The following is a 16,190-nucleotide window of genomic DNA, read 5'->3' on the forward strand; positions in this document are numbered from 1 at the left end:
ACAGACATGTTTTTTAGGACACCAGGGAATTAGTTTAACTTGGAGAAAATAGGGTATAATATGTCCCCTTTAAGTGATTTTTTTATCAGTCGCTCTCCTTCACCTTTCATTTATTCCGCAGATGACAGACTCGTCGCCTGTGGATTTCCCCGCATTCATTCGGCGCCGCCAACAGTACACGCGTGAAGACGACGGGAGATGTTGAACAAACATCTTATGTATTTCGCTCTTTGATTTGTGTTTTTGTTTGGCGAAGGCTGCTCTCCCACTGTGTCCGCCCTACGCTGGCTTCTCTTTTCCGCTCCTGTGGTACACTCCACACTTCAAATGGCATGCCCTAGCCCATTCAATTAGTCGTGCCTCAAGCTGACAGCATGATCAAGGTTGTCTCTTCCCTTCTTCTGCGGCTCTCTTTTTTTTTTCGCGACTGAAGCACTCCTTTCCAGAGAACAGCAGCACCTCTTGTCACATCGCCTCTCCAGTTCTCCTGGCGCCTTCCTATCTGAGGCCCAGCTTTGGCACAACACTGCCCCAACAGGCATGGTTTGGAAAGGGCAAAATTATTATTTGGAATAAAAATCATTATTTCTAATCTTGTCAATGTCTTGACTATATTTTCTATTCATTTCGCAACTCTTTTGATGAATAAAAGTGTGACTGTTAATGGAAAACACCAAAAAACTTTTGAACGGTAGTGTATATCAAGAAATTATAAAGATACATAAAAAATAAGGAAGCTACAACACAAAACAGGGACACCCACAAAAACAACAACGGTTCCACATGCTTGTCAGGTCAAGCAGTAGAGATTGAAACTAATTTTGAGAAATTATACATCAAATAATTAAAATAAATGACATATATCATCAAAGTTTACAACATAATTGGCATTGTTGCACATTAACATTAACATTAACCATTAAGATGTGACTTTCTTCAATAAAGTACATTTTTCCAGCTTTTCATTTCCAAAGAAAAATGTCAGTTTCTGATGGATTCAATTACCGTGTGTAATCTGTGACATTTAGCGGCGTGCCAATCACAAAAGTCCCCGCCGATCACGTCGGGTCTCTCTGTTGTCATAGTTGATAAGCGATGCATTTGTCGACGCACTTATTACTTCAGCCGCGAATTAGGGAGTGACAGCGAGGCGTCGGTGCAGATCATCTATCTCGCTTTGCAGAGAGGTGAGACCTTCCTTATTCCCCCTGTCATCAAGCAGAGGTAAAAGTATTGGCGATTAATATTAAGTGCACCGGTTCTATATTTATACAGCACAGCTGTTTGAGCTTCATGGGTCGATAACCTGCTCTCTGGTCTGTGAAATATGAAGGTGTGTGCACACTAGAACATTTGGCCCAGTCACGACCGAAGATGTAAAGATCTTCTGTAACCTGCACTGCTACACGCTTAGAAATAAAAGTGGAAAGTAGAACCATATAAGGTTCTTCGGCTTGTCCTCATAGGAGAACCCTTTTTGGTTTCAGGTAGAACCTTTTATAAAGCTTCCACCTTTAAACCTTAGTGTTACCAAGAACCCTTTAAAAACCCTTTATGCAGGAAAGTGGTTTTAAAGGGTTCTCTGGATCAAAATGGTTCTTACTGGAACCATTAGTGTTACCAAGAACCCTTGAAAAACTTTTCTTTCGGGAAAGGGTTTTTCAGAAGCAAATGGGTCCAGGTAGAAGCTCAAGCCTTTGTAGAAGGACTCTTTTGGAACCCTTATTTCTAAGAGTGTCCAAAAACATGCAGATTTGAGGATTAGGCTAAATTAGACACTCGTAGGTGTGAGTGTGAGAGAGATGTTGGCCCTGTGATGGATTGGCGACCTGTCCTTTGGCAACTATGCCAGCTGGGATTGGCACCAGCGACCCTCATATGGAGGATAAAGCGGCAGGAAAATGGATGGATGGATAATCGTGGGATGCTTGGTGGTTAGTCGTGTTACCACAGTTGTACTTCCTGTTCCTGAAACACACTTTCAAAGCTACAGTTCAACCTCTGAGATAAAAGACAAGACTCGTCCACACTTTGAAACTACAAAGTGCTCAGAAAGCCCATACCTTCTTTAACACTTGAAACACCCAATCTTGCAGTGTTTAAAAAAAAAAAATCTGTATTCATCGCTTTAATTGGATCCGCTAAAAAAAAAATTAATGACTTCTTTGAGGACCAAGTCCCACCTCCAAAAATATTTCATAGAAATCAGTTAAATGGTTTTTTGAGTTATTCTTCAGACAGCACTGGAAACCTCCTTAATAATGAATAATGTATAATGCATATATACTGCACATATATATTTGGAATTTCTCTTCACATGTTTTATCTTTTCTTATCTTGAAACCTTTTTTTGTGTGCTTGAGTGAACATTCATTTTATAAACATGTCAATCTGCCTAACAGCTATTAGACAATATAAACTTTGTGTAAGTGATTATGTGGTGGTTACAAATACTAATACAAATAAGTACAAATACTATGTTACTGTGCTTAAGCACACAATTCACGTATCTGTACTTTACTTCCTTATTTGTGTTTTTCGCAACTGTCTTTGTTACTCGTTACTACCAAATAAAATCAGAAGAAGAAGAAGAGTTGGTATTATGGTCTGTATTTATATGGACCTTTTATAGTATTAATGATCTGCTTTACACTACAGTTTTGTTATTTGCCCATTCACACATATCTTTCATACCCAATCACACACTTCACTTGGGGTTAAGTGTCTTGCTCAAGGACACATATAGACGAGCACACTCTTAGAAATAAGGGTTCCAAAGGGTTTCTTCTACAAGGGCTGAGGTTCTACCTGGAACCATTTACTTCTGAAAAACCCTAAGAACCATTTTGATCCAGAGAACCCTTTAAAGCCCTTTTCCTGAATAAAGGAAAATGGTTATTGTATAACCCCCTAACCCTAACCCTATTATTATAATATAAAAAGGTTCTACCTGGTGCCAAAAAGGGTTCTCCGGACAACCCGAAGAACCTTACACCTGCAACCTCTGGACTGGAAAATACACCATACTAGCTTTCCACAGCAGCCATTTTGAGATGTCATTGCATGTGAAGCACACGTGCAACTAATAACATTGACAGTGGCTGTGTTCCACGTTAATGTCCCAGTTAGCAGCAGTGAGCCAAAATACAGCAGGACGCTGGAGCTGGTTTCACCGACATGGAAAGCAGCCATGATTGTTATTAATTACTCATGTGCCCTTCCTGCTGTGACACATCAGCCGGGAAAGAGTTAGAAGCTTTTTTCTTTTTTTTTTACTATAGCTCAGAGTCATTTATTAGACGCTGCCATTTTATCCTTTTATGTGACATTAGTGTGAAGACAGATAGATAGACTCCACATTTCTCTGTAATAAGGGCTGTGGGTGAAGTCCGTGTTGTGTGCACTGCTTCCAGGCAATCGTCAGTTTCCATATCCGCACCTTGGAATCTTCAGAGAAATTAATGTTTGCTAAAGTCATCTCATCCTAAATTGAGGCTTAGCATCGGGAGAAGGCTTTATTCCATGGTGGTTTGAGAATTAGCTGCTGTTTGACCAGAACAACTGAGTCAGCCAGGTGCTCCATACTGGGCTGCAATAAAGCTCGTAGCAGTGCACAGCTCACTTCTCAGGGGGAATGTGCCTTAACAGGGGGAAATATCCAGGAAACGCCGCAGTCTGGTGATGTTTGTCGCTAATATTAGTTTTTTCTGATAAAAAAAAAAAAAAGGACTAGATTTTAGAGCAGGGATGTCAAACATACGGCCCGCGGGCCAGAACCGGCCCACCAGAGGGTTCAATCGGGCCCGCAGGATGAATTTGTGAATCCAATCATAATGCGATATATTATTCTTTTCAGTTCCAGATACCTGTGACTAAATGTTTTGTGCATAATATTGTTGAAAGTGCACTTAATTTTTCCATCTTATATCCGGTTGTTCATGTGTTTTGTAAAAAGATGCTTTGTTGCCCAAAGAAAATAAGTGTATCATGATCAAATGATCAGATCATGATCAACACTTAGAGCTGTGTTCACCATAGCCTCTTGATTGCTTTGCAATTTCACAATATAAATCAACTGCTCCTTTACCAGCGCTGCTCTTTTGATGAATTAAACTTCTCTTCTCTGCAACATTTCTTCATTTGTTTACTTGTTTCATTTTTATTCCATTTATCTTTCTTTTTTTGTTGTTGCCATCGCTGAGCAACAACAACCCCCGACTCAAACAAAACTGAAGGAGAGCCTGAATGAGCCTGCTCACAGCCCATTTGAGGAACCTTGTAACAAGAAGTGCCTCTTGATCTAACATTTGAAAGGTAGGTAAACCCTCAGGAATGTTTCCATGCCAACCGTGCACCATATATATATATATATTTACTATTTTCCTTCCACCTATTTCCCCTATAATCTCGGAGATGGTATGTGAAAGCCCTGTGATATACCTGGCACTCAGTCTGAGCAGCGTTGAGACTTCGGGTCCCAAACCATCACACAAGTGATCCCTTCTGATTTCCTCTGACCAGTGTTTCACTCAGGTTTGCTCTCAGTGGTGAATCTAACCATGACGCGTCCACACAGTAAAGTGTCTTAGAACGGGCTTCTAAAATAGGATTTTTTTGCCATCATCATGTTACTTTATGGAATATATAGCATCCAGTTTTAGGCACTTCAATCACACTACAGATCAAAATCAGAATAACTTGGCCTCTACCTTTTTATTTTCCACTTGTGACCTTCCACCCTCCCTTATTGTAAAAGAATATCACTAAAACACTACTTTAACACAATAAAACTGACAATCTTAATGACACTAATGTAAGAGAAAATCCAGTAGTAACAAAAGCACACACACACAAGTGAATATTAATGTAAACACACACACACACACACAAGTGACTATTAATGTTCGCAAACGATGAGAAACACAAGTAAACGAAAGCGAATGTTACTACATACTCATCTCTATGTGTAAACACACACAGTCCTACGCCATTACATCTATAATGAGGTGATAATATGTCAGGACTGTATATGCATTTAAGTCGAGGACTTCTTCTGCCCCCATGTGGCAAAAAAATGCAGTTTCATACAGAATATACTGCATGTATGTTTATTTTTTACATGCTACTGGACATTTTAAATCAAATATTACATATTATTATTTGATACGTGGCTCTCTTATGAGGATGGAGTGGTTCTAATTGATATGTTTTAGACTGAAACAATGAGGGCCAGTTTGGATTAAGGCAACAACAGCATTAAAATTGAACTGAAAAGACAACACCGTCCGTCCTCCTTCACTCTCTGCCGCTCCCACACTCCACACAAACTCTTCTTTATGCATAGGAGTTAGTGCTTATATAATATGCACATACATATTTAATGAACGCAGACATGCTGCATCTCCTAATGCATGCCAGCCTTGCAGATTGTGTTGCCATTTCTTGTTTTTTTAATGAGATAATGAAATTTAAACTGCTCACATAATGAATATTATGACAGTTACATACTGCATGTTCTTTTACTCCATTATGTATTCCATTACCACTGAGATTGCTCATTTGTGGACGCGCACGATTTTCCGTCACATAGTCGAAGACGCTAACACCTTACGGCGTGTCATCTTCACTTTGTCGCAAAGTTATTTTTGTACCAATTGTGCTCAGGTCAATTAAAATCGAGTCTTTAAATCTATATTAGTTGGGAGAAACGAGGCAGAACGATAAACCACACATCTAACAGTTAAGTCCATGAACAGGATATCTATATTCAGTGATTCTCCCAGACAAACTGGACATCTTTAACATCAAACCTGTTACTCTCTGTTTACTGGACACCAAATGACCAGTAAGATCACACTTAAAGAATTGTGAATGGGTAAAATGATCATATCATGAATTCAGAAAATGCTTAAAAGTTCTATTGTGTTCAACAATATCACTGAGGTTGAGTTATGAAGTGTTGCTGCCACCTAGTGCTTCATATTTAGCCCTCTCTCTTTGAACCAGGGGAGGAAAAAAAAAAATGAAATCCAGGGTAGCTAATGTAGGATCAACATAGAATCCCTAGTGCCAAGGTACCTCGCAACTGCTGAGCTCATCTATTATTTAAAGTTTTGTGACCAAAGTCACAATGCAATTAGCCGCACAGCAGGGGAGCGCAGATTTCATTCATTTTTAATGACCAATATCTCAGCATGTTACAAAGTCTTGATGTTAAGAGGACATGCTGACTTTGAACATCTATTCAATCGCTTAAGATCATCGGTTTCTCCTTTGCTGTAGTCACAGTACAAGCTACCGTGATCAATTGCCATGTTTAATTTCTCATAGATAAAAAAAGAAAGGCTCAGGGGATAAGCCTGTTTGTGATGTTCAGCGATGTAAGTAACAGGGGAGTTTAAATATCTATTCCCTCTGGTTTTATCTACACACAGATAACCAGCATCTGTTTCTATGGTTAACTCAATGTATTACGCACCATCTATTAATTATGAAGTGTGCATTAATCACTTTGACTGTGATTAGATGACAGCAATACACCAGTCTGATATAAACAGATGTGATAATCAGGCTTACAATCTCCCTTTAACGTTACCTTTTAATCACAGGCCATTTGAGCTTACTGGAATCCGTTACCTCAAATATTTAGCAGTTGTGTTCCATCACCTGACGGCAGTTGAACCACCATAAAATGTTTTCACCATCAACTTTTGAAAATTCACATTATCATATCCTTATCTTATAAAGCCCATTTGTGAAAGTGTGAGAAAACCAACCAACTCAAAACACCCATTAAAAAATTTGGAATTGTCAGATTAACAGTTAACTATTTGGAAAACTTGAAATCAGCATCTTGACAGTCCCAGCGTAAACACAGCATATTAAGCAGAATGTAAATAACCAAGCTGCACAAATCAAGTAATTTGGACAAAAAAACACATTTATTTGCAGTGCTGAATTATCCCATCATCTCGGCTGGTCTTCCAGAGATCACTTGACCCCATCTGAAGTGACAGCACAAGAGATCTAGTCCAGCTGTGAGGAAAAAAACAAACAAGGCATTAGTTTTGATCAAAAAGACGCTGCACTTGAGTTCAAAACTCCCAGGACCTATCATTTAGCATATCATTAGCTACATTATGATAATAGCATATCATAATATAGCAAACACCAAACCAGAAATACACCTTTGACAATGATTATGAATTGCTGCAAAATGTTAATAAGAACTACTAAATATTCATTTAAAATGTAAAATACAAAATTTGCACAACTTGGAACTATGCTCGTGGAAAAGTGATCAACTGCTTGGATGTTTACAAGTCTTTATGACACCCATTACAAATGTACACCATGTACAAACACAACCATGTAATGTCACACAGAGCATTAATTAAATATAATGTATAATAGTACTTGCCTTCACGAAGCCGATGTCTTTAGCGTACTGCCTGAAGCACTGGCGGCACATGTTGAGCCCGTATTTACGGATCAGACCGTGTCTGTTCGAGCATACACGGCTGGAAAGAAAAAACAAAGTTGGATGGATTATTAACAGCGACTGCGATTAAGTTTTAAGCCAATTTATTTATAATTACAGGAAGTGAAGTGCACCTCTCGTAACTGCCGGTTAACAGTACTATTTTCCTTTAACATCAAGGCTAATCCTAGCCTAGCTCAACTAAATGCATACTTTCCACCAATAATAGTTAAATAAACTGGCAATGTTCGAATATATAACATGACGCGTATCACCTCAGAACACGCATATGAAAGTGTTTTAATATTTAAGGAAATTAAACGCGGACAAATTCGCTTTAAACGCAGTCCGCGATTGACTCAGGGCGGCTGTGATGCTCGTATCGCACAGGCTCAACCGCCATGTTAGCTCACGGCCGGTCCCCATGCGGTGCACGAATGGTGATGAATTATCACTTATTTCAGACCACAAACACAGCAAAACCGGGTATTTTCGGCTCATAGGCGGATAATCGTCTCGTTCAAGGCAGATACTGACCAGGATCTGGATCCCTGACCGAATTTTCTGGGGTGACTCCAATAGAGCTGTTGATGGCCCATCTTGTCTCTTTCGCTCGAGTGTCGGAAAGGAAGAAAGAAGGCCGCGCGTGCGCACAAGAAGCGTTCACAGCCTGTGCTTCCGGTAACGGAGTTTGCGCACACCGCCCCCTAGTGGCAAAGAGAACAACAGCAATGGCGCAAGGACGCCTGAGGGAGGCGCTACGTGTATGAAACAAACTTGTCATAAATGCAGGCAGAGCCTTACACAGTCAACCAAAGAACAAGTGATGAAAAGAACGTTTTACTTCATTTGTGGGACATACCGTAGCTGTTTTAAAAATATAGCCGAATTCAATAAAAAACCCTAAAAATGATTTACATTCTGACAACATAAGTTCAGGAGGCCTAAATTAAACCCAGTGTGATACGTGTATCTCACAATGTTGTTTATTTAAAATAGAAAATATAATTAGAAAATACAGATGTACATTGACTGGCAACTCTGGTAATGATAATAATAAATAATAATAAATGCTGTGTTTGGGTTGTTTTTTTGCTAAACCAAAATATCTAAACGCAAAAGTAAACATGTTTGGTCTATGTATGTTTGAGTACATGATATAAAGTCATAAATATTAGGGTCTCTCGGGTGCCCCCCGCTGGACCAGTGCATTGTGGGACAGCGGCAGACAGCACACAACTGGTTCCCTATTTAGGATTTCTTTAGCTAGCTTCTAGTTGCGTTTCCATGCAGCTCCGTGGAGGGTATGGAGAGAACGGGAGCCCACCGCACTGACGTTTCCCGCTGAACGGACCGCACGGCTGCTCCAGTTTTCGGTAACTAGTTTCAAATTTGGTCGCTGTGGTTCGCCACGGACGGGGTTGTTGACGAGGCTCGCTGTGAACGGACGGGTTGCTCGCAAGTTGCTAGCTGAAGCTAAAATACAGCTAGCATTGTTTATCTTGGACGCCTGTTAACAGATAAACGCTAAAGTGACACGACAGCTGTTGTTTTTAGTCGCTTCAGCAGCGTTTCACATCAGTCATAACGGTAACGGCGACTCATGTAATATACGACATGAGCTGTCGTTGGCTCCGTTTCATGAACAGCGGCCAATTCAGCACACTGTAACTAATGGTAGTAGTCTTCGAATTCATTATCGCATTTTTAAACGAGGGGGAAAACGATGTAGGTGCAGATATTTGTAGAATAAAACGCATTTTCAATGGCTATGTTAGTGCAGTGAAAACAGCAAAACAAACGTTACACTTGATTTGACTTTTAACATGTAGATATACTGTACATACATGCATGCTTCACTAAACAGGGATACAATAGATGCAATGTGCAGCCAACATTGCTTTCAAAGACTGTAAAGTCAGATCAAATATTTCTATCTTTTAAATATGTATGGACTGGTAGCATGTCAGTGTTTTAAGTGTTTTATCAGCAACCATTTGCAATAGGATTATATACGATGTTATTACGGTGCGATATACTTGTATTGTCCCCGTGGGGTAATTGGTCTTGGATTCGATTTTACATAATAATACCTTTAACACATGACAGGCTATAACACTCAAAGTGAACAGTGTATTGCACGCACCCCATACTCATAAATACGTAAAAATAATGATTAAAAACATCACGAGTCTGTTGCACAATCTCTACAGCCTCGAGCAGAGTTATTTAAAAGTCTGATTGAATTTGGCACAAATTATTTTTAAATGATATAGTTTACAGTGGGGGACTCTGTAACATCTGTAAAAACTCATAATCTGTGGAGAACATGTGATGTGTCAGTCACTACTCACTATCCTCTGAGCCTGCCAAAAAAACAGACTGCTCATAGATTGTCTGAAGGGACAGGTACTTTGTCTTCCCCATCACTTATCTACATAGCATCGTGTTGTACCAACCCCGGAGAGCTTTTTTTTTGCTGTACAGCCAGGGTTACCACACCACTCTGACGTTCCTTATCTGACTAAGCTCTCCAGTACCACCTGATGACTTAATAATCATACTCAAAGATACTGTCCTATGTCTGTGTGCCAGTCCTTCTGTGTCAACATTAGTATTTTGTAGCATTTGATGTTTACGAATCTAAAAAAATATATATATTAAAGTATATTATAGTTTAAATAATATTGTGATTTGCACTCATCATGAAAGTTGATGTTTATATCTATATCCTACACCAAGTTACCATTATCATATACTATGGTAGATGAGCTGAGGAGTCTGCTGGCAGAGATTCGCCTGATGAATGGGGTCATGTACCAGGAAGCCACTAATTTAATGACAGATAAGTGATAGAGTTTTGTTCAGCAGAAAGGCCCGATCAATATTTATAAAGCAGTTAACAACAGAGATTTACGCTCAAGAAAATACACTGAAAATATAATATGCGGTAACTCAAAAGTGTGACAGCAAGCCCAGGTTTAGGCATGTAATAAATCATGTTTGTGGTTTTGGTGTTAATTATTTATAGTTGAGTAATTTTTCATAGAGACCAATTGACTCTTGTTTAAATTAAGTGTGAGCTATTTTTGCAAATGTATTGTACTGGATTATAGTATCATATTCCAAATGAAAAATGCCCGCCTATCATAATTGAATTATGTTGTCAATTTGCGTCCAGAACGTTGGGACAAGTATTTTCACATGATATTAACTGTAGAGCAACAAGAAGCTTTTTCAGAGCTTTAAACTACATCTCCTCAACAAATCAAGTTTGCTCAGTTGTCGTAGTGTGTTTTATTTGTTTTTCGTCAACAAGCAACCTACACAATGTGCATTTTTTTATTGAGATGCCTGTGAGCAGATCTTCAGTTAAGATTATTCTGTCAGTCTCTGACTTGAACACATATTGAATTGAACTAGACAGGTAATTGCCAAAAACATCTCTTCTTTTCTTTTTACAGTGTATTTAACAGAACATATTGTGTATGGTCTGGATTAATTTTGTGTCTTATTTTCCATTCAGGTGGTTCATGCACACTGCAACACTGCTGCCTCCCAGCACCGGTCATGCCTTATGGAATATTTATTCACCACCAATGACATTCCAGTGGGATCCATGTTTACAGCAACAGTTAATTTTCTCAACAATTAGCCCCATTATAGCTTCCTTTTAATCAAGCTTGCTCCCTGTAAGCACAGCTGCAAACCTGTGGTTTTTGTTTCTCTACAATCAACTTCTCTCCCTATCGCAAGAGGCTGACCCCCTATCATGAGATTCCGAATCTACAAGAGGAAGGTGGTGATACTGACTGTGGTGGTTGTCGTCTGTGGCCTAGCTTTCTGGAGCAGTGGAAGGCAGAAAAAGAGCGACGGTGGATCGTTACCCAAGGAAGGGGAGCCGGTGAGGAAAAGCAGCAGCATTAGCAGCAGCAGTAGCAGCATCATCAACAACAACCATATCCCGGTGCAAGCCACACCTGCGGTCAGCAGGGCACCTGTTCCACCTCCTGTTTTACAAGCAAATGACACACATCCAGAAAAAGCAAAGGATAAGGATAAGGAGAAGGTCCCCAAGCCAGAGGTGGATAACACCACTTTAGTTTACCGTGGCATCGTCTTCCAGCTAAATTTTGACCAGACAATAAGAAATGAGGAGACGTTTGAGAGCTCGCGGAAGAAGGACGATCTGGTTGTGTTGGTTCAGGTCCATAACCGAGTAGACTACCTTAAGTTGTTAGTGGACAGTTTGCGGAAGGTCCAAGGTGTGGAGAGCATACTGCTGATATTCAGCCACGACTATTGGTCCCCTGAGATCAACAAAGTGGTGGCTTCTATTGACTTTTGCCAAGTCCTTCAAATTTTCTTCCCTTTCAGCATCCAGCTGTACCCACATGAGTTTCCTGGAAATGATCCCAAGGACTGCCCCAGAGACATCCCCAAAAAAGATGCCTTAAACCTGGGATGCATCAATGCAGAATACCCTGACTCGTTTGGTCACTACCGTGAGGCTAAGTTCTCCCAGACTAAACACCACTGGTGGTGGAAGCTGCACTTTGTATGGGACAGGGTCCGGGCTCTGAAGGACCATAAGGGTCTGGTCCTGTTGATCGAAGAGGACCACTATATGTCTCCAGACTTTATCCATCTCTTAAAGCTGATGTCGGCTCTCAAAAGGGAGCAGTGCACAGACTGTGACATCCTCTCACTGGGAAGCTACAGCCACATTGGCTACTCGAGTAAAGCAAATAAGGTGGAGGTGAAGGCCTGGAAGTCCACCGAGCACAACATGGGAATGGCTCTGAGTAGAGAGACGTACCAGAAGCTTATTCAGTGCACTGACACATTCTGCACTTACGACGACTACAACTGGGACTGGTCCTTGCAACACCTGACCGTGTCCTGTCTGCCCTCCTACTGGAAGGTCATGGTGAGTGAGGCACCGCGGGTGTTTCATGCCGGAGACTGTGGCATGCATCATAAGAAGGTTTCTTGCATGCCGATCAGCCAGAAAACCAAGATAGAAAACATCTTACAGAGCAGTGGGAACCAGCTGTTCCCAAAGAACCTCCTGATAACAAAGAGACTGCCAGCCAACGGGGTCGGAGGTGTTGCCCCACATGTGAAAAATGGGGGCTGGGGAGATATCAGGGACCATGAACTCTGCAAGAGTTATGTTCGATTACAGTGACCTTAATTGCTACTATTCTATATTATTGTCTCTTTTGCATCCTCTATAAAGAAAAAAAGCCTTTTAAAAGTAAATCTTTATGGAATATTCTTCATATTGCCTGTTTTATTGGACTGTTCTAAATAAAGACGAATGTTGGATTTTTGCTTCTTTAACAGAACTATGTCTCCACATTGACTTATTTGAATGACTCCTGCCTGGTCTACACACATTCATAGCAACATACTGTTGTGTTTTATTTAAAGCCTTTCAAATGAAAACAGTTTAGTGACTTAAAGTTTCCAAAAATGTGCTGTAGCGCTTAACTTTGAGTTGGAAAGAGCAAGCCAAGTGCTCACTGGGGCAGTCTTAAATTTGGGGAATCTGCAATGCCCCTGTGAATGAATATTTAATTTGAGGATATTTATATCACCTAGCAGCTAAATGGTTGAGGACAAAAGAGACCCTTGGAGACGCCTATTCTTTTTTTTAAATAATCTCCCATGTAGCTCATCTTCAACAGGTATTTTTAAACACGTGAAGATTCTTGTCACTCCTTCAACTGCACTGAAGAACACAGCATTAAGTCATAAAGTGGAAAACTACTGTGTTCCATTGGGTCGTGTTGTACAGTGCGGCGCAAGTTGCAATGCATCACTGTCCAGTTTAATACCTCACATACACTAAAGCTAAATCTGGCCTCTGTATCCGTGCAGAGATAACCTCACAGAAAACTGCTCACCATGCACCTGCACAAATCCCAAGACGCTGATAGACTTGGTCTTTTGTGTTGTTGCCGTTGAAGACGCATTTCCATTTTAAGTGCTTAGACCACAGCTCAGTATTGATGGTTTCCGCAGAGGCTCGAGCACGGAGGCTGCGCTGGTAGCTGCATTAATTCCCATCCCCCTCCTCCTCTGCCAACGTTTAACAATCGGTTCTGCACACTGTTCAGAAATCGGGAGTAACTGCAAAGTTATTGCTGACTTGCCTACAGTTGGTAATAAATAACTATATCCTCTGGCAGACTCTGCTGTAGGCCGTCCTCACTGCGAGACACATCCTCTGCATAGATGTTCACCAAGACAAACGACCGTGTCCCGAGTTGCACTGAATCCTTGTCTGCGAATGTCTTCGGGGGTGAGAAGCCCCGTCTCATTTTCTATCCATGAACTTTAATTCTTAATGCGGTGTGAAGACGTGACGCTGGGAGTGTTGTACTGAGGTCATGTGACTGTCAAATTTGCAGCTGCTCCCATGATGGAGGCCAAGTAATTGGGTCCGCACCTCAAGGGACTCGGCTTAGAATAGAATGGAGAATAGGAGGAAGTGGCACTTTGTGCTTGATTCTTGGTGACTAATGGTTAACACCTAATGTGTTGTTGACACTGAGAGTGATCGTCTGTTTGTTTGAGGGCCATAATGAAGAGGAAAGTATGTGAAATCTATTCATGGGCCGGGCTAATGTATTCCATTTATCTGCACTTTTAGCTCGAGAGCACATTTTTCACAGATTGACTAATGATGAACAATGCTGCGTCATTAAATCACAAATTTAATTGTAGTAATGAGTTCAATTTAAGGTAAAAATGTATAATTTAATTTTTTTTCATAGGAGTGGAATAATTGATATTTTCCTCTGTCTCAGGTCCACTGATTTCTCCTCATGATTTATTTTTAAAAAGTTTTAAAAGTGTGGATTTTCTCTCCCCGTCTGTGAAAGCGTATACAGCTCTGGGATATTAAATTACCTGAGAGCGCCGTCATAATAAATGTTTAATTCGAGGTCAATCGAACCATGTCTTGGCAGTAACTCTTAGAGTTAGATTTGAGTTTAAAATCAAATGTATAGTGCAGTTTAAAAACATCATAACAAAACAATATTGATAAAAGATGTTTACTTTTTTTTCCACAACAGCCTCATAGTTCACATTAAAGCAGCTATGAATGTATAGATTTCATTATACAGTCATTATATCTACTTTGCAACATCTTCTGATTTCACTAATGAGCTCAAAGGGGCTAGAAAATGTGTTATTTAATTGTAAAACCTTCTGTAAAACAATGATTTTCTTGCAACACATTGCATGGTGCTTATTATGCCTATATAGCTGTTAGCAACTGCAGTAATAATTTTTTTTGCATCGCTGCAGATATTGCAAGGTAAACAAAACACTGGGTCAATATATGGAGGCATGCAGGCAACTGCAACACACTGACAAGATCATTTAATCGGGGCCTTACATAAGAAATGGGATTCTCTCTCAAGTTATTGAATTTCCATTAAGTGGGACCAATTTCCCTAAGGATCCAAGATAAATGAAGCCGTTTTCATCGTTTGGACTGAACGCCACGGGATTACATTGCTATTGAGATGAGAGGGTGATCTGATGAGTTTGTACAAATGAACACGTGTGGACAAAATCTACGTGGAGACGCAGGAAAATCAGAACATACAGGAAATACCGTCACACACACAGTACAAATCCTGACCGATACCTGTCCAACACTGATGTGTGTGAGCAGCCTCGGGGGGGGAAAGCTGGCAGACAGTCACTCACTCAGTCTGTCACTGAGTCATTGAGTCAGATCCTGTCTTGCAGTGGAGTGACACACTGACAGGATGATCAGGCCTCTCCGGCCAGATGATCACACTCCCCCACCCCCCCACGCTGATGCCACAGGCTGCAAAGTGTTTCTTCTCAAAGTGACTTATAAATTATGGAGGGGCAGTTTTATTCCCCACTTGGTTTATAAAGTATATATATATATATATATATATATATATATATATATGTATGAAGAGCAGAGATGGGGTGGGAATGTATTGGCAAAGGGAGACATAAGCATGTACATATGGACAATGTTTTTCCCCATTTCATCAAGGATGACTGTTAACCCTTTAAGTTACTACTCAACCATTTGGTCGACCACACTGTAAGTTACTATATCTAATTGAAAAATGCATAAAGCTGAACTCACTAACGCTTAAAGGTGCCATATGTAAGAATGTGGCCAAAAACGTTTACTACATTCAAATTCAAAATACCGAGGTCTTTTAGGTTTCGTTTTCTGACGTAACTGGCAACCCGTGGTTGCTCGGCAGCTGAGACTCTACTGACTGCAATAATTGATAGATGTCGGTAGGTGGCGCCACATGCCAAAATATGATTTCAAAACATAAACATGATTTGCAGTCTGCAAAATACATATATTTAATGCAAATATTTTGTCTGTACTGTTGTTGTTGGTGAGTTCAGTTTGTTATATGAACATTATTCCTGAGTCTCTGTGACATATTAGGAGGATTTTATGGCCAGTTGCTTTAGATTTATTACATAATGCACCTTTAATCACTTGCTCTGAATGTTGTACTTTATGAATTAAGCAAAGCAGGTTTATTATGAACAGACGTCTCAACCGTTTGGTAGAGGCTTGTATCTGAAATACTGTAGGGTCTAATTTAAAAAATATATATTTTTTGATTGTTGTTATTGTTATCATAAGTATATAAAATAAAGTAATAAAAAATGCAAAGAA

The 16,190-nt window shown here is 40.1% G+C and overlaps 2 protein-coding genes across 2 annotated transcripts; one reads left to right on the top strand and one right to left on the bottom strand.

The window, feature by feature from the left end:
• Positions 1–6,919: 6,919 nt before the first annotated feature.
• rps29 (ribosomal protein S29) lies at positions 6,920–8,119 on the bottom strand. The gene is made up of 3 exons (XM_083899135.1): positions 8,018–8,119; positions 7,421–7,520; positions 6,920–7,035 (listed from the first exon to the last, which is right to left on the bottom strand). Exons 1-3 carry the CDS (start codon positions 8,077–8,079, stop codon positions 7,027–7,029), a joined length of 171 nt encoding a protein of 56 aa, XP_083755261.1. The 5' UTR covers positions 8,080–8,119; the 3' UTR covers positions 6,920–7,026.
• Positions 8,120–8,727: 608 nt separating this feature from the next.
• On the top strand, positions 8,728–12,804 carry mgat2 (alpha-1,6-mannosyl-glycoprotein 2-beta-N-acetylglucosaminyltransferase). The gene is made up of 2 exons (XM_083898271.1): positions 8,728–8,856; positions 11,007–12,804. Exon 2 carries the CDS (start codon positions 11,253–11,255, stop codon positions 12,669–12,671), a length of 1,419 nt encoding a protein of 472 aa, XP_083754397.1. The 5' UTR covers positions 8,728–8,856; positions 11,007–11,252; the 3' UTR covers positions 12,672–12,804.
• The last annotated feature ends 3,386 nt before the right edge of the window (positions 12,805–16,190 follow it).

The sequence above is a fragment of the Microchirus variegatus genome, assembly GCF_963457635.1.
Source record: "Microchirus variegatus genome assembly, chromosome: 12".
NCBI classification, from domain to species: Eukaryota; Metazoa; Chordata; class Actinopteri; order Pleuronectiformes; family Soleidae; genus Microchirus; species Microchirus variegatus.